Here is a 27906-nt window from a genome sequence, read left to right on the forward strand (position 1 = left end):
TCAATACACACACACATGCGCGCACGCACACACACACCTCTGTGTGATGGATGGGTAGATCTACGGGTAAGAAACCAATCACAAGGTCTCAGTAAGCACCATTACATCCCAACTTTTGTGTGTGTGTGTGTGAAGTTTGCAGTGATTATGTGTATCATTCGCCAAAGAAATTAATGCAACTTAATTCAGTTCAAGCACACCATTATCCATACCACTTATCCTTCAGGGTTGCAGGGGAAGTTGGAGCCAATCCCAGCTGACTTCAGGCAAGGTACACCCTGGGCAGAGTTCCAATTTATTGCAGGGCTAACACCAAGACAAACAGCCATTCACAACTACTAGCTACAATTTAGAGTAGCCAGTTGACAGTTAATCCAATGCAAATTTTGCACAGAATGACCCCAGTTGGCCGCAAGGTTCAAACCCAGAACTTTCTTGCTCTGAGGCGACAGTGCTAACCATTACACCACCATGCCATTCTACACCATTATTTTTCCAGCTATATGCAAGTAATCAGTCAGAAAAAAAAAATCTCCAGGGTTTTGGTGTAACATACGGTACAAGAGTACCAGAACGACAACAAAGAATGCAAATTAGGTGCAAGATGATATCATTCAGGCGGCACAGTGGTGTAGTGGTTAGCGCTGTCGCCTCACAGTGAGAAGGTCTGGGTTCGAGCCCCGTGGCCGGCGAGGGCCTTTCTGTGTGGAGTTTGCATGTTCTCCCCGTGTCCACGTGGGTTTCCTCTGGGTGCTCCGGTTTCCCCCACAGTCCAAAGACATGCAGGTTAGGTTAACTGGTGACTCTAAATTGACCGTAGGTGTGAATGTGAGTGTGAATGGTTGTCTGTGTCTATGTGTCAGCCCTGTGATGACCTGGCGACTTGTCCAGGGTGTACCCCGCCTTTCGCCCGTAGTCAGCTGGGATAGGCTCCAGCTTGCCTGTGACCCTGTAGAACAGGATAAAGCAGCTACAGATAATGAGATGATATCATATGCAAAATGAAAAAACAGAAAGCACAAAAAGGCTTTTGGGAAAACTTACTAACTGTTACAAAGTCTTAAAGAAAGTTTTTCCATCTCAATGATTATCCATTTATTTTTGTAAATGGTTCCATTTATTATTAGTAGGCATAATCAGACACTCGCTGACTGTGCTGTGAAAATTGTCCATGCAGACGCTCATCTAAGTTTCCAAATCTGTCATTGCTTAACTCTTGAATATTTTCTATCATGAATACTATCATTAAAAAGCTTATAATCTCTGCTTTCCAAAGAAATGTATCTCATTAAGATATGTTCAGTACTTTGGGAGTAATGGCAGGTTGAAGTTGGCACAACAGAGTTCACTCTCTGCTCGTGGGACGTCAGGAAACTGCCGGTGCTTTTCTTTTTGAGTCACGGGAAAGCGGTCAGGCTCTCTGTCTCTCTCTTCTGATGGGTTTCCAACTGGATTACTCGTGAATATCAATCAGATAACTTTTATAGGAATGTTCTCTCACGCTCACTGTTTCTGATTAAGTATTCAGCAAAATTTTCCGTCAGCTAGTTTTGATGTTCTTTGAAGTGTTTTCATACAGTAGCTTTACCGACTTATTTTTTTTTCAAATCAAACTGATTCATGTAAAAAAAACTATTTTTGAATATAACTGTAGTTGTTTTAATGAAAAATATTGAGATCTTAGTGGTCGGAATGAGATTTTTAAAAAACCTGGAAATCAGAAACGCGAGTTTCAATTTCAATTCAGTTAATGTGAATTGTTTATTGGATGTGGCTCACACAGTTTTTTCAAGGTTCGCCTTGAAACCTGTGAATATTATCATTGATATTCTTCAATATAAACACTAGTAGGCCCTGTTTTTGAGAAATACAAAGGCCTACAGAGCACAAACGGTATTAGAAATAATCTTTTATTACATTTTATTCAGTTTTATTGAGTACTTTTTAAATTACCAAATTAGCATAATTAAAACTAATTAAATACTAATTTTCAGAATTTGTTTTTACTAATTTTTCAAACTTTGTATTCAGTAACCAACCATCTATGTGCCTGCCAATTTCCATGTAAATATCTTGAAAAATAGAAAAGTTATGAAGAAAAAACCTTTGATCTCATTGGTCAATGAGGCCCATTTTGGACCATGTTATCCGAATACAGAATATTACGGCAGGTTTCGAAAAATTAAGCCGTTTTTTCAGTCTTTGAATTGTAATATCTCAAGAATGGATAAACATATTTCATTTATATTAATATTTGAGTTTATATTAATATTTATTTTAAACAAGGGTGTGATTTGAATTACAATCGGGTTCGGGTAATATGGGACAGCCTTGGGCTGAGGTGCCCTTGAGCGAGGCACCTAACTCCCAACTGCTTCTTGGGCGCTGTTAGCATGGCTGCCCACTGCTCTGGGTATGTGTGTGTGTGCTCATTGCTCACGTGTGTGTGCATTTGTGTGTTCACTGCTTCAGATGGGTTAAATGCAGAAAGGAATTTCACAAGCGTGTGATGAATAAAGTTGTTCTCCTACAGCCAGCACTATTGTTCTGGTTGCACTGTTCTCCAACACCTTCTGACCAATCAGATTTGAGAATCCAACAGCGCCATCAGTGGTATGATAATAATAAATATCATAACTTTGACGATGGTGATTTCCACCACCAGGCCAGATTTAACAAATCGCAGACCTCTTAGTCATGATTCGTTGATTGCAAATCCCCTGAAAAATGTCCGCTCATTGCATCTGGAAAGTCATTGGATTGTAGAAGCCAAATCGTTTACACTTCATTTGGGTTTTTTAGTAGTTTAGGACTTAAGGGGTGAAAAAATTAACTTGGCCCTGCCGAGAGAAAACCTCATCTCATTATCTCTAGCCGCTTTATCCTGTTCTACAGGGTCGCAGGCAAGCTGGAGCCTATCCCAGCTGACTACAGGCGAAAGGCGGGGTACACCCTGGACAAGTCGCCAGGTCATCACAGGGCTGACACATAGACACAGACAACCATTCACACTCACATTCACACCTACGGTCAATTTAGAGTCACCAGTTAACCTAACCTGCATGTCTTTGGACTGTGGGGGAAACCGGAGCACCCGGAGGAAACCCACACGGACACGGGGAGAACATGCAAACTCCGCACAGAAAGGCCCTCGCCGGCCACGGGGCTCGAACCCGGACCTTCTTGCTGTGAGGCGACAGCGCTAACCACTACACCACCGTGCCACCGAGAGAAAACCTACATCTGATTTTTATGATCGAGGCTGTAGGGTTAGTGAGGCTTTCCATGGTCATGGGTGACGGACAGAATGACAGACAGGTAGACAGACAGATAGTTCCTGTGCATGTGCGTGCACACACACACACACACACACACACACACACACACCTGTAGTAGTTGCTCTAGACACTTTTTTATTAAACTGCACAGTGCAATCATTAAGCTGAGAAAGATTCTCTCTAGGGTGTGTGTGCGCGCATGTGTGTTCTTTCTCCACCACTACACTTTAAGTCAATGTGACATATTGCTTGAGCCACTGGGAGCTCTCTCTCTCTCTTTCTCTCTCTCTCTCACACACAGAGAGAGAGAGAGAGAGAGCGCAGTATATGAAGTTAAACTCACTCTGTGGTACTGTAATGAGTTTCCTTCCTCAGTAATTAGAGCCAACAACTTCTCTCCAAACTTCACCCTCTCACTCAGGCCAGTAATCATTGGAGACACATATTACACACACACACACACACACACACACTCAGTGGGAATGCTGACCTGGAAACAGTGCGATAGACGCTGAACATGAGAGACAGTATAGTAAAGGATTTTAATGATGATCAATCCAGTGTGTTTCTGATGCTCCCTTTAAGCCTTGTGCTGCCTCATTCTCAGCAGGCCACAGTTTATCGGCAAAGACGCATGTCCAGAAATAAGTTTTGATCGTTTCTCGTGATTTTTTTTAAATTATTTTTATACTGAAGTTTGTTGTCCTGGAGATTTCGACAGACAGATTATTTATAAGTACATATTCAGAAAGACATCCAGACAGCTAGATTTATAGGCATAAGTAAATAGACTGGCAAATGGAGATGGAGATAAATTGCCATGCCTTCGTCCTGTCATTTGCATAATCACTCTCGGATGAACGTACTCTATTTGGATATTCACAGTCCAGAATTTGCATGATCCGCTCCCACTTTTAGGCTCATTTTCAAACATAAATGGTAATAAATGTTGAACATATACATTTCCGCTCAGTCTTTCTCACTGCCTCCGTCTCGCTTTCCCTCCCGGTAGGAAAGGCACTCTGCTGGCCAATAATGTGTTGGCGGTTATCTCCGCTCTATTAATGGCTCTGGGTGAGAAAGCAGGGTCATTTGAGATGCTCATCATTGGTCGCTTCATTGTTGGCATGGATTCAGGTGAGTCCTTTCCTTTTTTTAACCACTCTGGCCCTGTGTGCTGGCCATTCATTATACCTCCGCTCCGAAGGAGGGGGGGTATACTGTTTTTTTACCTCTCTGTCCATCTGAAAGTCCCTTTTTCTCAGCAACCACAAATCATAGCCACTTGGTACTTGGTACCAAACTTCAGCTTGGGGTTCTATGCTGTGTATACCATTTTCAGGTCTGTTGCACATCGACTACCTGTTTACCGGCTGAATGTATTTATGAAACACACAGGGTGGATTTACAAAATTTTTGCAACACTTTTCTCAGCAACTACAAATCACAACTGCTTGATATTTGGTACCGAGCTTCAGCTTGAGGTTCTATACCGTGTCTACCATTTTCAGATCTGTCGCACATCGAATTCTTGTTTACCAACTGAATGTATTTACGAAATATATAGCGTGGATTTACAAACTTTTGTCACACTTTTCTCAGCAACTACAAATCACAACTGCTTGATATTTGGTACCAAGCTTTAGCTTGGGGTTCTATACTGTATATACCGTTTTCAGGTCTGTCACACATTGACTTCCTGTTTACCAACTGAATGTATTTACAAAACATATAGCGTGGATTTACAAACTTTTGTCACACTTTTCTCAGCAACTACAAATCACAACTGCTTGATATTTGGTACTGAGCTTCAGCTTGGGGTTCTATACTGTGTCTACCATTTTCAGATCTGTCACACATCGACTTCTTGTTTACCAACTGAATGTATTTACGAAATATATAGCGTGGATTTACAAACTTTTGTCACACTTTTCTCAGCAACTACAAATCACAACTGCTTGATATTTGGTACCAAGCTTCAGCTTGGGGTTCTATACTATATCTACTGTTTTCAGGTCTGTCACACATTGGCTTCCTGTTTACCAACTGAATGTATTTACAAAACATATAGCGTGGATTTACAAACTTTTGTCACACTTTTCTCAGCAACAACAAATCACAATTGCTTGATATTTAGTACCGAGCTTCAGCTTGGGGTTCGATACCGTATATACCGTTTTCAGGTCTGTTGCATATTGACTTCCTGTTTACCAACTGAATGTATTTACGAAACCTATAGGGTGGATTTTGATGCTATTTCAAGAAGCAAAATGCTATTTCAAAATGACAGTTTACCAGGATGCTATTTGAAATCCCTGGGGAGAGACACTGCTCTTTACTTACTTGTTTCAGGGTTAATTATTTGTTGAAGTCAACATTCATAATAAGTGTCCTTTTCCTTCGATTGCTTGCATTATGAAATAAGCGAGAATGGGGGAATACGTAAGTGAGCAGTAGCTCACAGTTGATCTTGTTTTTGAACTAAATCAACATAACCAAGCCCATATTCACATGCATTAATGGGACAGAATGAACTTTATTTCTGGCAAACCAAAATTCAAAGTCACAGTCGAGAGCAGGGGTCAGAACACAAGCAGACTGAGATTAACACCATCCATAATCGTTACAACTGCATGCCTCCTTATGCATGTGTGCAAGCATAAATACTACCATCAGGCATGCACCTTTCTTCTTCCCACATTGTAGATAATATGAAGCTATTTGCTTCAAGATAACTTCCTGCCATCTCCTCTCTTCTACCTCAGTAAGTGTATTTCTTGTATATTACAATCATTTTTCATATAATACAGCAGAGCAAAAATCAGTGACTCTGAAGCTGAAAATATACATTTTGAGTTGTTCCTCCAATGACCAGAAGTCCTTATTGTTCCTTATCAGCAATCATATGTCTAAAGTTGCAGCAGTCTGAGTCTAACCTAGAAGACATTAAAACACCGATCAAAAGATTGTGTGTTTTCAAATCCCAGCACTGCCAAGCTGCTGGGCAAGGCCCTGATGCTCAGCTGCTCACTTTTATATTTTTCGGTTGCTCTCGTGAGGGGTTGTCACAGCGGATCATTATGATCCGCATATTTGATTTGGCCTACGTTTTTACACCAGATACCCTTCCTGACACAACCCTCCTCAGTTTATCTGAGCTTGGGATTGGCACTAAGTGTGCACTGGCTTATGCAACCCCACTGGCTGGGTATTTTACTGAATCACTCACTCACTATCCGTTTTGAGTCAGTTGACATGTCAGACATGTCTATGACAATCTGCACGTCTTTGAACTCTGGGAAGAAATCGGAGCACCCACTGCAAACTCCACACAGAAAGGGCCCTGTCAACAGTAAGGCTCAAATCCAGAACATTCTTGCTGTGAGGCGACAGTGCTAACCACTGCACCACCGTGCCACCCCAACTGCTCAGGTTTATAAATGAAATAAGTGCTCTCTCTGGACATGGGTATCTGCCAAGTGTCAGAAATGTACATTTCAAAAAAAGGGTTTGCATTGGTCTCCACTAGGTCAAAGACATCAGCCAACCTGATGTTGTTGGTGGCCTGAGTAGGATTGGGGTTGGATGGTGCAAAGCAATACACCATCTTTTTACTTTTACACGTGGTAAAAGTGAAAGTACAAAGGTCTTATGGATGATTGATTTTATCAACTTCATTTAGACAAGTCAAACTTGTGGCATGTGTTCTGGCTAATAACACAAATCACAAGCAGTTTGGGTGTGGCAATTGATACCACTGAGCCCCAGAGAAAGAAACGTGGGTTGCTCAACCAACACTGAATTACATAAATAGTACCGTTTAAAAATACAGTACAATGTGCCATTCCTGTAAACAAACATTAAATTATGAATGCTTTTATTATTACTGACATTAACTATTTGGCAAATCTGCTTCCAGTAAGATTCACGTTTATAGCGTGATCCAAGAAAACAGGGACAGAATTACGACAACTAGAACATGGGGAAACCAAGTCTTAGAATTGCATGACACAATAAGATTTAACAACAAACATATGAAAACAAAGAGAGTTTAAATTCTCAAAGAAACAAGATACATTCAGGAAAACATTAAGGAAACAAACCAATGACTGGATGAGGGCAGAGACTAGGAAAAAAACAGGAAGAGAAATGAAAACAAAGTAAAATCAAAAGCCCATGATACCAGCATGGGGACCATGAAGAAGTAATGTGAATGCAGAGGGCACTCGGAGCTTTAGGAGACATTATAGTACAAACCCTATTCCAAAAAAGTTGGGATCCTGTGTAAACTGTAAATAAAAACAGAATACAATCATTTGCAAATCATGGAAACCCTATATTTCTTTGAAAATAGGACAAAAGACAACATACCAAATGTTGAAACTGAGAAATTTTATTGTTTTTTGAAAAATTTATGCTCATTTTGAATTTGATGTCAGCAACACGTTTCAAAAAAGTTGGGACAGGGGCATGTTTACCACTGTGTTGCATCACCTCTACTTTTAACAACCCTCTGTAAATGTTTGGGAACTGAGGAGACCAGTTGCTGTAGTTTTGAAAGAGAAATGTTGTCCCATTTTTGCCCGATATACAATTTCAGTTGCCCAACAGTTCGGGGTCTCCTTTGTCGTATTTTGTGCTTCATAATGTGCCAGATATTTTAAATGCAAGACAGCTCTGGACTGCAGGCAGGCCAGTTTAGCACCCGGACTCTCTTACTACGGAGCCATACAGTTTTAATATGTGCAGAAAGCGGTTTGGCATTGTCTTGCCGAAAGAAGGAAGGCCTTCCCTGAAAAAGATTTTGTCTGGATGGCAGCATATTGCTCTGAAACCGTGTATATATCATTCAGTATTAATGATACCTTCCCAGATGTACAAACTACCCATGTCGTGTGCACTAATGCACCCTCATACCATCACATATGCTGGCTTTTGAACTGTGCACTGATAACAAACCAGATGGTTCCTCTCCTCTTTCGCCTGGAGGACGGAGTGTTCATGATTTCTAAAAATCTACTTTTTATTCGTCAGAGCTCGGGACAGTTTTCCACTTCGCCTCAGTCCATCATAAAAGAGCTCAGGCCCAGAGAAGGCGGCAGTGTTTCTGGATATTGATTATATCTGGTTTTAACTTGCATTTGTGGATGCAGTAATTGACCTGTCCTTGACCTGTGGTGTCCCCCAGGGGTCGATCCTTGGACCATTACTATTCAACCTTTATATGCTCCCACTTGGACAAATTATCAAGAACAACTCAATTTTGTATCAGTGACACCCAAATTTATTTTGCTCTTTCACCTAATGATTATGCCCCCCTTGAATGTCTCTACCAGTGTATCGATCAAATCAACAACTGGATGTCACAAAACTTTCTTCAGCTGAACACAGATAAAACAGAAGTAATTTTATTTGGGAAAAAAGATGAAAGACTCAGGATTACCACTATTCTTGACACAAAGGGGATTAAAACAAAAGATATGGTTAAAAATCTTGGTGTTTTCATTGATAGCGAGCTAAACTTTGACAGGCACATGAAAGCAATCACTAAATCGGCATTTTATCACCTAAAAAACATTTCCAAACTAAGAGGACTTATATCAAAAAATGATCTGGAAAAACGTATATATGCCTTCATCTCTAGTAGGGTTGACTACTGCAATGGCCTTTTCACAGGCCTGCCAAAAAAGACCATCAAACGACTTCAGCTGGTTCAAAATGCAGCGGCTAGGGTTCTCACATGAACAAAAAGAAGAGAGCACATTACCCCAATTCTAAGGTCCCTTCACTGGCTTCCAGTAAGCTACAGAATTGACTTTAAAGCATTGCTGCTGGTGTACAAATCTCTAAATGGTACAGGGCCCAATTACCTCTCTGATATGTTGCAGCGGCCTAACCCAATCAGATATACCAGATCGCAGCAGCAAAATTTACTGGTAAAACCTGTTGTTAAAACAAAGTGTGGTGAAGCAACTTTTAGCTGCTATGCAGTACAGCTATGGAACCAACTGCCAGAGGACATTAAAAATGCTCCTGCTGTTGGCAGCTTCAAATCTAGATTAAAGACCAGGCTGTTTTCAGATGCTTTCTGCTAACTGATAAATATCGTCATCTTTACATGTTTTAAACTTTACTTAACTTTTACAGTCTCTGCATGATTTAAACTTAACTTTTATTCCATTTTATTCTGCTGTTTTTTACTGAACTTTTACTCATCTCATCTCATTATCTCTAGCCGCTTTATCCTGTTCTACAGGGTCGCAGGCAAGCTGGAGCCTATCCCAGCTGACTACGGGCGAAAGGCGGGGTACACCCTGGACAAGTCGGCAGGTCATCACAGGGCTGACACATAGACACAGACAACCATTCATACTCACACCTACGGTCAATTTAGAGTCGCCAGTTAACCTAACCTGCATGTCTTTGGACTGTGGGGGAAACCGGAGCACCCGGAGGAAACCCACGCGGACACGGGGAGAACATGCAAACTCCGCACAGAAAGGCCCTCGCCGGCCCCGGGGCTCGAACCCGGACCTTCTTGCTGTGAGGCGACAGCGCTAACCACTACACCACCGTGCCACCCTGAACTTTTACTTCATTTTATTATTTTATTTCTACTATTGTTTAATTCTTATTTTTTTCTCTCTTCTTCCCCCTTTATTTTAGGTAATTTTATTTTCTATTGTTTACTGTTTTGCTTTTACCTCTGTAAAGCACATTGAACTGCCACTGTGTATGAAATGCGCTATATAAATAAACTTGCCTTGCCTTGCCGTAATGAACTGTTTTCACAGACGACGGTTTTCTGAAGTGTTCCTGAGCCCATACAGCGATTTCCACTACAGACACGTGTCTGCTTTTAATGCAGTGTCTCCTGAGGGCCTGAAGATCACAGGCATCCAATGTCAGTTTCCAGCCTTGTCTCTTGCATACAGAGATTTCTCCAGATTCTCTGAATCTTTTAATTATATTATGTACCACAGATGATGTGATCCCCAATTTCTTTTGTAGGCTTACATTGAGGAACATTATTCTAAAATTGTTGCACTGTTTTTCCATGCAGTCTTTAACAGAGCGGTGAACCCCTCCCCATCTTTACTTCTGAGAGACTCTGCCTCTCTGGGATGCTCTTTTTATATCCAATCATGTTACTGACCTGTTGCCAGTGAACCTAATTGGTTTGTTTTAGCATGACACAACTTTTCCATTCTTTTGTTGCCCCTGTCCCAACTTTTCTGAAATGTGTTGCTGACAACAAATTCAAAAGGAGTGGATATTTTTCAAAACTTTTCAAAACAAAAATTTCAGTTTCAGCATCTGATATGTCGTCTTTGTCCTATTTTCAATGAAAAATACGGTTTCCATAATTTGCAAATCTTCACATTCTGTTTTTATTTATGTTTTAATCAGTGTCCCAACTTTTGTGGAATTGGAATTGTAAATACAACCCCGATTCCAAAAAAGTTGGGACAAAGTACAAATTGTAAATAAAAATGGAATGCAATAATTTACAAATCTCAAAAACTGATATTGTATTCACAATAGAACATAGACAACATATCAAATGTCGAAAGTGAGACATTTTGAAATTTCATGCCAAATATTGGCTCATTTGAAATTTCATGACAGCAACACATCTCAAAAAAGTTGGAACAGGGGCAATAAGAGGCTGGAAAAGTTAAAGGTACAAAAAAGGAACAGCTGGAGGACCAAATTGCAACCCATTAGGTCAATTGGCAATAGGTCATTAACATGACTGGGTATAAAAAGAGAATCTTGGAGTGGCAGCGGCTCTCAGAAGTAAAGATGGGAAGAGGATCACCAATCCCCCTAATTCTGCGCCGACAAATAGTGGAGCAATATCAGAAAGGAGTTCAACAGTGTAAAATTGCAAAGAGTTTGAACATATCATCATCTACAGTGCATAATATCATCAAAAGAGTCAGAGAATCTGGAAGAATCTCTGTGCGTAAGGGTCAAGGCCAGAAAACCATACTGGGTGCCCGTCATCTTTGGGCCCTTAGACGGCACTGCATCACATACATGCTTCTGTATTGGAAATCACAAAATGGGCTCAGGAATATTTCCAGAGAACATTATCTGTGAACACAGTTCACCGTGCCATCCGCCGTTGCCAGCTAAAACTCTATAGTTCAAAGAAGAAGCCATATCTAAGCATGATCCAGAAGCGCAGACGTCTTCTCTGGGCCAAGGCTCATTTAAAATGGACTGTGGCAAAGTGGAAAACTGTTCTGTGGTCAGACGAATCAAAATGTGAAGTTCTTTATGGAAATCAGGGACGCCGTGTCATTCGGACTAAAGAGGAGAAGGACGACCCAAGTTGTTATCGGCGCTCAGTTCAGAAGCCTGCATCTCTGATGGTATGGGGTTGCATTAGTGCGTGTGGCATGGGCAGCTTACACATCTGGAAAGACACCATCAATGCTGAAAGGTATATCCAGGTTCTAGAGCAACATATGCTCCCATCCAGACGACATCTCTTTCAGGGAAGACCTTGCATTTTCCAACATGACAATGCCAAACCACATGCTGCATCAATTACAGCATCATGGCTGCGTAGAAGAAGGGTCCGGGTACTGAACTGGCCAGCCTGCAGTCCAGATCTTTCACCCATACAAAACATTTGGCGCATCATAGAACGGAAGATACGACAAAAAAGACCTAAGACAGTTGAGCAACTAGAATCCTACATTAGACAAGAATGGGTTAACATTCCTATCCCTAAACTTGAGCAACTTGTCTCCTCAGTCCCCAGACGTTTACAGACTGTTGTAAAGAGAAAAGGGGATGTCTCACAGTGGTAAACATGGCCTTGTCCCAACTTTTTTGAGATGTGTTGTTGTCATGAAATTTAAAATCACCTAATTTTTCTCTTTAAATGATACATTTTCTCAGTTTAAACATTTGATATGTCATCTATGTTCTATTCTGAATAAAATATGGAATTTTGAAACTTCCACATCATTGCATTCCGTTTTTATTTACAATTTGTACTTTGTCCCAACTTTTTTGGAATCGGGGTTGTATACAAAGTTCTGTAGACATATGATATTCCCCGATATCATGACCCAGCAAGTATATCAGTAACATTAAAGCCTTCAAATGGAAGCGTGTTCTTTCTGGTAGTAAAATGGTACTGTGAGCTATTTGTGAAATAACATGGAATAAGCAATTCTCCAGAAACTCATCCAATGCGTAGTAAAGGGAAAATAATATCTTATTCTTATTTATATTTTATAAGGAAAAGAAGGTGACTCAAAATTGAATTTGTTAGTAGAGAACAGTACAGAAAAAAACGCATGAAGAAAACTCCTATTCGAATAATAAATTCAGAAATAAATAAAAGCAAATATATACTCCACAGACTCAGCAGAAAACTGTACATCTGCTGTTGCAATAAAAACGCACTAAAAACAAAACGGCACTGGAAAACGCCTCATCATACAAACGCCAAAAGAGATGAGTAATACTTTTACAGTGTTCTTGAATGAAACCCTGCATTCATTACATCATGGCCCAGAATAAATTTAAGATTTAAATGCAGTTCTTAACAGTACTGATCTACCAGAATGAACCCTGAGAACCAAAAAAAAGTAAACTGGATAAACCAACAGCACCTCATGAGGTCTTTCAGGGCTTAAACATATGCCTAATAACTAGGCACCATGACCTGATGACTTTTTACTGAGTTCTAGAAGCACAAACGTACCATTTTTTTAAATAGATTAATAGATGAAGTAAAACAATATGAGACTACAGAACTTAATATCGCCACTATCTCAAGACACACACACACCCCATCCTCAAGTTATTGTTCATTATCACTCATCAATCAGACACAAAATTATCAGCAAGACCTTAGCTACCCCAATAGGAAATATTATTCGAGGTTTGCTTTCAAATCTCTAGTTACTCTATAAATTGGATCAAATCCACTGTCCTCCCACATGACAAGAGCTTATCAGATGCTGCAATAGATTATCCTATCCCCAATAAGCATGAACCACTTTTCATATTTGGGCATTAAAATATCTCCCCAACTGTTAGAGTGATCCAAACCTCTCTCTCAGTCTCAGTGACATGTACAGACATAGTGATCTTCTGTATAATGATAACACTGCCGAAAATACATCACATCATCTCTAGCCGCTTTATCCTTCTACAGGGTCGCAGGCAAGCCGGAGCCTATCCCAGCTGACTACGGGCGAAAGGCGGGGCACACCCTGGACAAGTCGCCAGGTCATCACAGGGCTGACACATAGACACAGACAACCATTCACACTCACATTCACACCTACGGTCAATTTAGAGTCACCAGTTAACCTAACCTGCATGTCTTTGGACTGTGGGGGAAACCGGAGCACCCGGAGGAAACCCACGCGGACATGGGGAGAACATGCAAACTCCGCACAGAAAGGCCCTCGCCAGCCCCGGGGCTCGAACCCAGGACCTTCTTGCTGTGAGGCGACAGCGCTAACCACTACACCACCGTGCCGCCCTCTGCCGAAAATAAAATACCAATATTCAGCAATGCCTGCTGAACCCCCTGTACCTGGTTTCAAGCCACTCAATTATATTATCTCAAGATTTTCATGAAACAGCGAACCAGCCTTCAAAAACTCAAATTCAGCGCCCAATCTTTCAACAAAAATCCTTGTCAACCAACTTCACTACATATTCATACGGATAAAGCCAATCAGAGAGCCAACCTGTGGATAGAAGCAGAACAAACACTCTGTAAGGAACCATAGGTGCTAAAGAAGGCAACTGGACTTGCTTGAAATTCTTGAAGACATTTCACTTCTCATCCGAAAGGCTTCTTCAGTTCTGTCGGACCAGTGAGGAGTTCCAGGTATTTATCCTCGAGTGGACCAAAAGCAGCCCTGAGGAGAGTCGTTGAGGTCACATGGGTCATTGACACTCTTATTTGTTCCTTTTTTTTTTGACAAAGCCATCTTTGTCAACCTGGAACGACCATCACTGAACAGAGGAGGTGGTCTGAGACTCCATTTATCAGCCACATACAATACAGTCCTTGGCACACTTCCCAGGAAACTGAATACACATCCACACCAAGACTCAGCTGACTTCAATGACCCACATATCACCCAAACAGCCCTCTTGGCTGCAAACACAGTTCACACCCGGCCTCCAGGGACCCCAACAACCTACAGGATGACGGAGACTGTTAACGGCCCATGTGACCTCAACAACTCTCCTTAGGATTGCTTTTGGTCCACTAGAGGATAAATACTTGGAACTTCCCACGAGTCAGACAGAACTGAAGAAGCCTTTCGGATGAGAGGTGAAACATCTTCAAGAATTTCAAGCAAGTCCAGTTGCCTTCTTTAGCACCTCCAGTTTACGATGACCTAGATGGCTGAGAACCTTCACAGACACTCTGTAAGGAAATTAGAAGTTCAGCTCAACTATTCATCAGCCGAGTTCTCAAACACCATCTCGGTTTCATAAGCCCAACTCAGACAGCTTGGTGAAAACGTCTCAAACTCACATACTCACTCTCAGTAGCCAAATGCACTCCCATATGACACAATCCTGATTCCCCAGTCACCAAAAAAACACCAAACTTGACATGGGTATTAAAAGATATGACACATATTCAGCACATCTTTCAGAACAATACCTTTGTATCATTCTCGGATCTAATGCAGAATCACAGCATCGGGAAGAACCAGTTTCTTGAATTACAACTTGGATCAGTCACTCGTTTGTTCGTTCATTCATTTCCTCTGCCAACTTTGTTGGAGAGGGCGGCACGGTGGTGTAGTGGTTAGCGCTGTTGCCTCACAGCAAGAAGGTCCTGGGTTCGAGCCCCGGGGCCGGCGAGGGCCTTTCTGTGTGGAGTTTGCATGTTCTCCCCGTGTCCGCGTGGGTTTCCTCCGGGTGCTCCGGTTTCCCCCACAGTCCAAAGACATGCAGGTTAGGTTAACTGGTGACTCTAAATTGACCGTAGGTGTGAATGTGAGTGTGAATGGTTGTCTGTGTCTATGTGTCAGCCCTGTGATGACCTGGCGACTTGTCCAGGGTGTACCCCGCCTTTCGCCCGTAGTCAGCTGGGATAGGCTCCAGCTTGTCTGCGACCCTGTAGAAGGATAAAGCGGCTAGAGATAATGAGATGAGATGAGATGAGATGAGAACTTTGTTGGAGAAGGTTATGTTTTCGACACCATTTGTTTGTTTGTTTGCCTCTTCCCAACATAACTCAAAAAGTACGAAATGGATTTTGATGAAATTTTGAGGAAGGGTGGGCCATTATCCAAGGAACAAATAATTCAATTTTCACACTCAATTCAATTTTCATTCACACTCCATTCACACTTACAGTCAATTTAGAGCCACCAATTAGCCTAACCTGCATGTCTTTGGACTGTGGGGGAAACCGGAGCACCCGGAGGAAACTCATGCAGACACTGGGAGAGCATGCAAACGCCGCACAGAAAGGCTCTCGCCGGCTGCTGGGCTCGAACCTGGACCTTCTTGCTGTGAGGCGACAGTGCTAACCACTACACCACCCAGGATTTATTTATTTATTTTTACATTTCCCAATGTAACAATGTATTTTGGTTAAATTTTGAGGACGGGTGAGTCATGGGCCAAACAACAATTGAATCAAAAAGTTCTGAGACTGGTCCTGTTGTGAACGAACAGAGTGCAGCACAGTCATTTTGTGACTGTACATTTTGTGAGTCGGTATGCCGCATGACATTGCGCTGTCAACATCAGGACCTGTGTTCCATGTGTTTTTGTGACAGCATGCACACACACTTCAATTTCTTGGACATTTTTGTGGGTTGTGCTCGTGAAACACTTCAAGGATCTCTGCTGCTGATTTCCAGCGTTTGACACAGAATTTGATGTTTGCTCTCTGCCCAAGTTTGAGGTTTACAGTAAAATCAAAAATGCATGTAACACAGGCCGTGCTGTTGACAACGTGACGAAAAGTGGCATACTGGCTCATGAAAGTTACTGCTTGCTGCTGTTGCGCACACACACAATTGTGTCACAGTCAGTTCATCTGTAATAGGAACATTCTCTGAATTTTTTGATCGGAACTCAGAAAGCTCTCTCAGCCACTTAAAATGTCTATGTGCCAGCATTCACAAATCACAGAAGGCCATAAGCATGAGGGGTTTTTTTGCGTGATATTTAAAGCTGGGGGTGGCACAGTGGTGTAGTGGTTAGCACTGTCGCCTCACAGCAAGAAGGTCCGGGTTCGAGCCCCATGGCCGACGAGGGCCTTTCTGTGCGGAGTTTGCATGTTCTCCCCGTGTCCGTGTGGGTTTCCTCCGGGTGCTCCGGTTTCCCCCACAGTCCAAAGACATGCAGGTTAGGTTAACTGGTGACTCTAAATTGACCGTAGGTGTGAATGTGAGTGTGAATGGTTGTCTGTGTCTATGTGTCAGCCCTGTGATGACCTGGCGACTTGTCCAGGGTGTACCCCGCCTTTCGCTCGTAGTCAGCTGGGATAGGCTCCAGCTTGCCTGCGACCCTGTAGAAGGATAAAGCGGCTAGAGATAATGAGATGAGATGAGCTTTATTTCGGCTGCCAATGTGATTTGAATAAGAATTATTATTGGAGGCTTTTAGATGTTATTTGATGACTTTTCCTATCTTGGTGGGCTCCGCTGTACAAGCATGAAAAACACCATCACTGTCAGGAAGCTGCACTATGTGTCTGCAAATATCAGATTTAATTTTGTTGTGAATATAATTCAGCCATAAACAAACAATCAACATTGAGTTAAAGCCTCCAGGCTTTTCCATTAGTCATCAACACAGAGTGAATGTGTGTGTGTGTGTGTGTGTGTGAGAGAGAGAGCGAGAGAAAGGGAACAATCATATAAGACCAAAATTGGCTGGCAAATGAGCTCCGCAGTGCTGCAGCACACACTTTTGTCTAACTTTTGAAGCTAAGCTTTTGGATGCGTGTCTCCGTGTCTGTGTGCACATGAAGTCATCTCATCTCATCTCATCTCATTATCTCTAGCTGCTTTATCCTGTTCTACAGGGTCGCAGGCAAGCTGGAGCCTATCCCAGCTGACTACGGGCGAAAGGCGGGGTACACCCTGGACAAGTCGCCAGGTCATCACAGGGCTGACACATAGACACAGACAACCATTCACACTCACATTCACACCTACGGTCAATTTAGAGTCACCAGTTAACCTAACCTGCATGTCTTTGGACTGTGGGGGAAACCGGAGCACCCGGAGGAAACCCACGCGGACACGGGGAGAACATGCAAACTCCGCACAGAAAGGCCCTCGCCGGCCACGGGGCTCGAACCCAGACCTTCTTGCTGTGCGGCGACAGCGCTAACCACTACACCACCGTGCCGCCCCTGAAGTCATCTCTGCGAGCTAAAATTTTACAAGCCATGAATCACACAGTTCCAGTTCATACAGTTATTTGTGCAAGCAGTTGAGGCTGGTGGTGATATTAGATGGGCGAGCTGATCTAATATCTGTCAGTAGCTCAGCAACTGAACAAAAATGTTTCAGTTGAAATTATGGTTCTGTTGTCAGTCATTTTTGTGTAATTACCTCCACCAGAGAGGTGATGTTTGCAGTGCAGTGCAGTTTGTCTGTTTGTTTGCTTGTCTCCCTTTAAGTAGGATTGTGCAAAAGCTACTGGCCTGATTTTCATGAAACTTGGTGGAAAGGTATAGCATGGACCAAGGAAAAACCCATTAAATTTTGGAGTGGAACCAACTCACAGGGTGGATCCACAAATTTATTTTCACTTTTGCAAATGTTAAGAGATATTAACATTTAGCCTTGATCAAAGTCAAAACTCAACAATGCCATACAATGCCAAAAAACATTGCCACTGTAGAAATACCATGACTCCATGTCTCAATCTACATTTTCACAGGTTCGGGTAATCCTCTGAGATACGTATGTTGGCATTAATAGTTTTTGAAAACATATCCAGACATATAGTGTGGTTGCATTTGCAGATTTGCACATCACAGAAGAGTCGACTGTTGTCCTTGGCGGAGGTCTGTGCTCTCCGAGCCTCTGTGCCCTTCTACTGTCATTGGACAATGTATGCTTAGTCTACCCACTTTCACTTTCTTCTCAGGAGGCATTGGGCGAAAAAAATAATCCAACTTGTTTGCATTCCTTCCACTCTCGACTGTATTTCAAATCCACCTTCTCAATCACTGGTGATTAGTGTTGTAGCCAAGACCACCGAAATCGAGACAAAGTCATGACCGAGACCAGAGTCCACTGAGACTGAGACAAGACCAAGACTTTGATGGGTTAATATCAAGTCAAGACCAAGACCAAGTCAGACCAGAACCAGGTCAGAATGTGTGAAAGGGGGCAGGGGAGAGGTGACGACCATTCACAGTAACAAAAAATAAAAAATTAGCAATGAGTCATGTTATTGGTTGCATTTGAAGCAGGAAATTTTACATCCAGCCACAATAATGATGTTAAAAAATAAATCAGACAATATACATGAAATTTCGTGAAATCCCCACAGTTGTGGTCTTGAAATAAAATCCAGAGTCCTCGATGTCTGAGATCAAGATAAGACGGAGTAAAAATGCGGTCGATTCCGAGATGAGAACAAGACCTTCGATAAGTGGTCTCGAGACGGGTCTTGAGAGCAAGACCAATCTCAAATACTGCAACACTGGGACAATCTCCACTAATGTACCCTGGTCCGTGTATCATCCGATCATTCAAGTATTCCATTCAATCTGGAAAACGAAAAACAAAAAAAACACTCAATATTTCGTTTTCCTGTTTTTCTGTATGACCAAAAAATGAGGGATTGGTGTTTGTTTTCCTTTTTTCAACTCAAAACAGAACAAATAATAAACAGGGAAACCAAAACGAAATAATAACTCTAATTTACGATTATTGGTCCCCATTTCCCACTGTGCTTTTCTACTGCTCGCGCAAGCGGAAAAAGTAGCCTCGGCCCCAACAACGTGGACGAGCAGTCATTGACATTTAACAGTGGAGATGGACCAGATGGACACATCCTTTGTGGCATGGGCGTAGCCATGGGTGTGCTAGGGTGTGCCAGTGCCGCCCAAAGACGCAGTTGGCACACCCACTCGTCACCTGGCAACCGAATGATCGGATGATACACGGACCCCCCTCGAGGGCTCATTATTGGACCTCAAGGTAACTGTGTGTTCCTTTTAGGGCCAAAGAAGTATATACTTGTTCCCAAGCAGTATATAAAGGTTACAAATAAGTATATTAGATGGTACTGCCCCAGTTACAGTACCTCTAAAAGTACAATAATGTACTTTATTTTCTGAGAGTGCATCCTTGCTTCTTCACACCATTCCCTGTAATTTTCTTCCTCCCATTGATGGTGCTGTTGCACATGATTCCACAAAAGTCCAAAATAGTCTTAAGGCATTTTTTAAAGAGCAAATAATCTGATGTGGGTGCTAAAAACGAAACCTTAGATCAATGTCTTCTTCTCTCGGAAGGTCAACAGGGCTTAGTCCTGCTGGCATTAATACCAGTGTGTGTGTGTGTGTGTGTGTGTGTGTGTAAGCCAAATATTCCCATGATGATGATAATGTCTTTATAATTTGATATTTCTGGGATATTTGGCTGGTCCTCATCAATAAAATGGCTTTTATTCTTTATTTAAAAAAAAAAAAACACCACAGAAAGGTGCCAAACGATTTCGTTTTGGTTAATAAGGTTGAGATTACCATTACCTAGCCATAGTTAAACCCAAATCAGTGAAAGTCCCTAAAATATCCATCCATTATCCATAACCGCTTATCCTGTGCAGGGTCATGGGCAAGCTGGAGCCTATCTCAGCTGGCTATGGGCAAGAGGCAGGGTCCACCCTGGACAAGTTGCCAGATCATCACAGGGCTGACACACAGAGACAAACAACCGTTCACACTCAGTCAATTTAGAACCACCAATGAACCTAACCTGCACGTCTTTGGACTGTGGGGGAAACCGGAGCACCTGGAGGAAACCTATGCAGACACGGGGAGAACATGCAAACTCCACACAGAAAGGCCCCCGTTGGCCACTGGGCTCGAACCCAGAACTTTCTTGCTGTGAGGTGATAGCGTTAACCACTACACCACTGTGCCACCTGGCCCTAAAACAGATAATCAAAAATGTTTGGCGTTTAACCATTACTGCTACGGACTGGTATCGAATCAACACAGCAGGTTGTTCATGCCTGTTTTATTTTATTTGTTTTATCAGCTCTATTTCATTCACTGACTTTTTCAAAAAGTAAACAGCTCATTAAATCCCACTGTCATTTTTAATAGCCTTTGTAACATTGTTTGGAATTTCTCATTCAGATTTGTCCGCATTGGGAGGTGTGTTATTTATGAATCTGTCTAACTGATGCCAGGTCCATGCTACTATTTCCCATTTTTAATGTCATTCAGCTGACAACCACCATCACCAGAGACTTCATCAGGGGGGAGAGAGATTATCACTTGAAATACGAATGGGACACTGTATCATGCAGCTGTATGATGGGAAGTTGTGTGCTTAATAAAACAAGCCGATTGCTTTTGAGCAGAGTTACACTGTGTAACTTCCAGTGGTTTGACATCCCATAATAACATTTTCATGAATTTCAAATTAAGTTGAACTTCTTTTATAATCAGGCACATAATAAATGCACAATTGCTCATCTTATTGCACTGTTATGTTTATTCAGTAGAGTGCAAATGCATAAAAACTCTCAGCCGAAAGCAGAAAAAGTAAATGTAAAGCATAACAAGCGAAGCAAAACTTGAAGCATAAATTATAAAGTATAAAATTACACCACTTCTTACCCTGGTAACTTTTGAAATAACTTTTTTTTTTTTTCTGGACAGTTCGGCACTGACAAAGATGCTCGTTATATACACTGTTTAAAATTATGATGACAACTTATTCTAATGACAAACTACAATGCTTTGCATCCCTGAGTCAAGGCTTGATAGAATCATCTTTGGTTGCAATTCAAGGATAAGTCTCTCTGAGCTTTACACATCTGGATCCTGCTATTTTTGTCCAGTCCTGTTTGAAAACTTGTTCATGCTCTGTCAGAATACATTGAAAACATGATTGCGTAGCAATGTTCAAGGCTTTTCACAGATTCTCAACTGGATGCAGGTCTGGGCTTTGACCAGGCCATTATCAGACGTTCATGTTTTAGAGCCGCTCCAATGTCACTCTGGGAATATGCTTGTAATCATTATTCATCTCATCTCATTATCTCTAGCCGCTTTATCCTTCTACAGGGTCGCAGGCAAGCTGGAGCCTATCCCAGCTGACTACGGGCGAAAGGCGGGGTACACCCTGGACAAGTCGCCAGGTCATCACAGGGCTGACACATAGACACAGACAACCATTCACACTCACATTCACACCTACGGTCAATTTAGAGTCACCAGTTAACCTAACCTGCATGTCTTTGGGCTGTGGGGGAAACCGGAGCACCTGGAGGAAACCCACGCGGACACGGGGAGAACATGCAAACTCCACACAGAAAGGCCCTCGCCGGCCCCGGGGCTTGAACCCAGGACCTTCTTGCTGTGAGGCGACAGCGCTAACCACTACACCACCGTGCCGCCGTAATCATTATTGTTGACTGAAATTTTTTTTTCTTGAAGGAATGCCCTCTGTTTTGTTTCCATCAGTCATGCCAGGTTCTCAGTCCCTGCTGATGAACATATCCCCACAACATGATGCAACCACCACCATGCATCACTGTGGGGATGGTGTTTTGAAGGGTGTTGACCAGTGTTGGGTTTCAACCAAATGTAGACCTTTCTGCCAAGGCCATGAAGTTGAAAGTATTACCTTTTTCCACTTGATTGCTTCTCAGACTAATACCCTCCTTCCTCAATCGCTGACTTTTGTTGAACAGTCTCTTCTAGGTATTGGTTTATACTGGATTTAACAGTGCTCTACAGGATGTTTAAACTTTATATGTGAGGCACTAGTTAGCTCCACAGTTTAAAAATCCAGCCACTGGGATATCCTGAATGGCCATAAACATGTACAGTAGCTGTGTTTATTGGTCTCTTCCCACTTAAGTAGACAAGAACCTGGTCTTGATGAGAAATACCTACCTGGGGACAGTGCCAAGCAAATCATTGAGTGGACAGATTTGTCTATAAGGACTTTGCTTATTAGCTTGCGAAGATAAGTGGTGTTATCTTGCACAGTAAAACAGACAGGTACTGCTACTGTGGTGTCGCTGTGGTTTTTTTGTATTTCTGCCATCCGTGCTCTCGTTTATTTCTGTTTATTCGTTTGTTGTTATATATAGTAGTACCAGTCAAAAGTTTGGACACACCTTCGAACGCAATGTTTTTTCTTTATTTTTATTCAGTAAAAGACACTCCATGTCTTAAAGTAATGATGGATATCGTTTACTGAGTTCAGCGGTTCTTGACATAATATGGATCACTACAGTTGTGGAAAAGGTCTATTTACTGTATTTGTATGAATTACTATTTATTGTTTGATGATTGCAAACGCATTAAGAAGGCAAGAAACTCATCCACTAATTAACTTTTAATGAGGCACACCTGCTGATTTAAAAGCATTCCATGTGACGACCTCATGAAGCTGGTTCAGATAATGCCAATAGTGTGCAAAGCGTCATCGAGGTAAACAGTGGATACGTTGAAGAATCTCATCTCATCTCATTATCTCTAGCCGCTTTATCCTTCTACAGGGTCGCAGGCAAGCTGGAGCCTATCCCAGCTGACTACGGGCGAAAGGCGGGGTACACCCTGGACAAGTCGCCAGGTCATCACAGGGCTGACACATAGACAAAGACAACCATTCACACTCACATTCACACCTACGCTCAATTTAGAGTCACCAGTTAACCTAACCTACATGTCTTTGGACTGTGGGGGAAACCGGAGCACCTGGAGGAAACCCACGCGGACACGGGGAGAACATGCAAACTCCACACAGAAAGGCCCTCGCCGGCCCCGGGGCTCGAACCCAGGACCTTCTTGCTGTGAGGCGACAGCGCTAACCACTACACCACCGTGCCACCACGTTGAAGAATCTAAAATATGAAACATATTTTTTAAACACTTTTTGGTTACCACATAAATAGAGGATATTACACAGTTGTATGAAGATATGAAGTTTATCTTCGAGTGGTGAATGTATATTTCATATTTCAAGATTGAGCAAAGCGAACGAGTGATATGTTTCAACACAAGAAGATAAACTTCATGTACAAGCCACCATGTTATGTTCTTTGTATTTTTGTTGGACACACACACACACACACACACACAAAAGAAAACCCACAAGTGAATCAAAAGAATTTTAATTTTGAACCGGTTCGCCATTTTGACAACACAGTTGTCTTGTCAGCGGGGAAACACTGGGACGACATCATCAGAGTGAAATATCGGGAATTATGATACATACAGGCCACTTTTTCCACGGAATAAAAACATGTGTTCTATTCCCTTCTAGTGGGTTTATGGATAGCATGCAATATTGTTATCATATCACTTATCTCCGTGTATTACACCACTCTACCCAATGGATAATGAGCACGCAATATTGTTACAATATTGCATGTTGTCAAGACAACATGACGTCACATGTCGGATACGTAAAACTTCCGCGTTAGCGAGTGACTGACAATTTGTAAATAAACATGGCTGCTAGGTTTGCTTCATTAAAAATGGAAGATTTTGAGAGAATTTTGGCTGCCAGGTCGCTTTGTTGTGTGGAGTTGTTGATGTTGATTTTAAAAGTAACTAAGTAGATTACACAGGGGATAATAATAATAATATTCGGCTTGGCTGCGCAAGCGTTGGCCTTCGCTAATGCTACACCGGCTGGTAGGTAACTGGACTGCCACACTCACAGCACCGAGTCGTGGGTAAGCTAGCACTGGCCTTCGCTAACGCTACTGCTATGCTGGCTGGAAGGGAACTGGACTGCCGTGCTAACAGCACCAAGTCGCGGGTAAGCTCACGCTGGCTTTTGAGTATGCTGATATGAAGAGAGTCTGTATGTAGAATAATAATTATATTGGCTGGTTTTTCATGGTATATCAGATATATTCCATTCAGCTCCTCATCTTTGACTCGTTCAATATCATGCAAGCTGAATGGACTATATCTGACAGACCACTCAACGCCACCAATATTGTTTAAATATGTGACTCAGATCTACGATGTATTTCGTATGAAAAATGCGAGTTTTTCAACACGAGAAGATAAACTTCGTATCTACAAGCCAACATGTGATATTTTGTTTTATTATATAGACACATTCACAAACAAAATTAGCCAAATTTATCAAAACACTTCATCAATTTCCTCATGCGTGACATATGGAGATTTATGTCATGGTTTTGGTTCTCCATGTCCTGAATGCAGCTTGTATGAAAAATATAAGTGACGTATTTCCCAGTTGAACACTCGTATCCATATAATAATTGTTCCATATGGTACTTCATAGTTCTAATGTCTTCAGTATTGTTCTACAATGTAGAAAATAGTCAAAATACAGAAAAATCTATCAATGAGTCGGTGTGTCCAGACTTTTGAGTGGTACTGTATGATGTTGAGGTATGAATAAAAAAAAAAATGAATAACTTAGAATGGTTGCTGTAGTCGTAGTAGTAACAGCAGCAGTAGTAGTCACAGTAGTTGTTATTGTATGGTTTCTATTATTATTAGCCTGTAAGCTGGTGAGGTTTATTCTTATCAGGTTCCTACTCTAATAACGTTATTCCACGCTTACTCGAAAAACACATGGATACATTAAAAAACAATGAATCAATCAATGAATATAACTGTATCAATAAATGAATCAATGTAATCATTTTCATGAGTTTGCTGTAATTGCTGCTGTTATACATTACTTCAACAGAGTGAAGTCTCATGAGCTGTTCCTCTCTGTCTTCTGTCCTTCTCTTACTTCGTCCCTCAGGAGTGTCTCTCAGTGTGTTGCCGATGTATCTGGCTGAAATCTCTCCACGACAGTACCGTGGTTCCATCGGTCAGTTTAATTCTGTCTTCATCTGTCTTGGAGTTTTCACTGGACAGCTGTTCAGCCTTCGCGAGATATTCGGCCATGTGAGTGTGTTCATGATGAGTGAGCGAGTGTGAGAGTGTGTGTGTGTGTGTGTGTGTGTGCAGCTGGTATGTACTTTAATAGGATGTCACTGCTGCTGTCTGTCTTTTTCTCCATCTATTTAAATACCTCTTTTCTTGTGCTGTCTCTATGGGTCTTCTTCGATGTCAGGATTATCCTTCCAATGAATCTATGAATTGGTCACATTTTACAAGGACAGACTTTACAACCCTTTATAACACACTCACCATCTTGGCATGTAGCACTTTATGTCCTGTGTGGTCAATTGCAGGTTTAACACTTAATATGGGGAACTTGGCAAGTCCAGATTCTCAGAACTGCATTCCTTTTTATTTTGCTGTTCATCCTGATTTTTTTTTCCTTTATAGCAGACAGGGACCTCTTTAACTTTGTCACTTTCAGTAACCGCTTTATCCTGGTCAGTGTGGTGGAGGAGGATCTGGAGCATATCCCAGGATCAACTTTCCTCCAACAGAACACAATGGGTCCAAGGTGGCATGAGTTATAGAACGACTTGCTTTGGAGTTAATGAGATTTGGATTAAACACATTCCATTCATGTGACGAGCTCAACTAATTACTACATCCATCCATTATCCGGAGCGGCTTATCCTGTACAGGGTCGCGGGCAAGCTGGAGCCTATCCTAGTTGACGACGGGCGAGAGGCGGCGTACAGTACACCCTGTATAAGTCGCCAGATCATCACAGGGCTGACACATAGAGACAAGCAATCATTCACAACCACATTCCCACCTATGGTCAATTTAGAGCCACCAATTAGCCTAACCTGCATGTCTTTGGACTGTGGGGGAAACCAGAGCACCCGGAGGAAACACACACAGACACGGGGAGAACATGCAAACTCCACGCAGAAAGGCCCCATTGGCCACTGGGCTTGAACCCAGAACCTTCTTGCTGTGAGGCGACAGCGCTAACCACTACACCACTGTGCCACCGCCCCACTAATTACTACAAGAACTTGATAATATATGTGAGTATGGTAATGCCAGGTTGTGGTTTCCACCACCGTAAATAAATAAATAAAAACAAAACAGGGGCGGCACGGTGGTGTAGTGGTTAGCGATGTCGCCTCACAGCAAGAAGGTCCGGGTTCGAGCCCCGTGGCCAGCGAGGGCCTTTCTGTGCGGAGTTTGCATGTTCTCCCCGTGTCCGCGTGGGTTTCCTCCAGGTGCTCCGGTTTCCCCCACAGTCCAAAGACATGAAGGTTAGGTTAACTGGTGACTCTAAATTGACCGTAGGTGTGAATGTGAGTGTGAATGGTTGTCTGTGTCTATGTGTCAACCCTGTGATGACCTGGCGACTTGTCCAGGGTGTACCCCGCCTTTCGCCCGTAGTCAGCTGGGATAGGCTCCAGTTTGCCTGCAACCCTGTAGAACAGGATAAAGCAGCTAGAGATAATGAGATGAGATGAGATGAAAAACAAAACCAAGCACCAAGCCTCTGGATAACCTTTACAGAGTCCACTTCACTCACACACACACACACACAGAGTCAAACTCAGCCTTATTTTATGAGAGTTTATTTGTGTGTAGGAGGTATACTTATCCAGCTCACGCCGAGCACTCTGCATAACCAAACACTTCATAAAGACACTGCAGGATATAATCAAATGTAATCTCATTTCACAAGTGTGTGTGGGTGCAATCAGTTAATTATTGATATTAAGTGATCAATCTCGTTAAATCAGTCTCATTAAATTTTGAAGGTCAATAATTAAAATGAATCAATCCCATTGAATCATTTAATTTGACTCGTTTGAATTGAATCATACCATAGAATCACTCTCATTTGAAGTGAATCGTTCAGTGAATCGTTCAATGAATCATTTAGTGAATCGTTTAGGGAATCGTTCAATGAATCATTTAGGGAATCGTTCAATGAATCATTTAGGGAATCATTTAGTGAATCATACCATTAATCCTGGTGCTTAATAATAAATTACCAAACAGCTAAATTATGGTACATTTCCAAATTATTAAGATCACTTACCATATTATATAACATTTGCACCCTTTTTGAATTCTTTGAGAAAATTGGGGACTTCAGATGTTGTTCACACAAATAAACACAGTTTGTTTAATAAATGAATTTATTATACAAAGATAAAAAGATAAATCAATATATACAAGCAGTGAAGTGTGTGTGTGTGTGTGTGTGTGTGTGAGAGAGAGAGAGAGAGGGAGTGTGAAGGACTTGACCATGTGTTTAGCCTCGTGTAGCTAACTACACGTGGTGGAGGCCTAGCTTGTTGGTAGCTAAACAAAAGAATGTTATCTAAACAGAACAAAGGATTAGCTCTGTGTTTAGCCTCGTGTAGCTAACTACACGTGGTGGAGGCCTAGATTAGCCTTGTGTTGCTAGTATGTGTTTGTGAAAGGCCCTATAGCCTAGCTAAAGTGTGTTTGTTAGGCCTGATGGCTTGCTGAGCACATGGTAGGCCTTGATTAGCTTTGTGTTGCTAAGCAGAC

The 27906-nt window shown here is 42.0% G+C and overlaps 1 protein-coding gene across 4 annotated transcripts in view; it reads left to right on the top strand.

Moving 5' to 3' along the window:
- The window catches only part of slc2a9l2 (solute carrier family 2 member 9, like 2), a 216148-nt gene that overhangs the window by 74755 nt on the left and 113487 nt on the right, over positions 1 to 27906 (top strand). For all 4 annotated transcript variants that reach the window (XM_060901254.1, XM_060901255.1, XM_060901253.1 and 1 more), the window contains 2 exons: positions 4291 to 4415; positions 25253 to 25398. In XM_060901254.1, the coding sequence (XP_060757237.1) occupies positions 4291 to 4415; positions 25253 to 25398 (271 nt within the window). The remainder of the gene's footprint in view (positions 1 to 4290; positions 4416 to 25252; positions 25399 to 27906) is intronic.

Source organism: Neoarius graeffei, chromosome 20 (assembly GCF_027579695.1).
Source record: "Neoarius graeffei isolate fNeoGra1 chromosome 20, fNeoGra1.pri, whole genome shotgun sequence".
Classification (NCBI taxonomy): domain Eukaryota; kingdom Metazoa; phylum Chordata; class Actinopteri; order Siluriformes; family Ariidae; genus Neoarius; species Neoarius graeffei.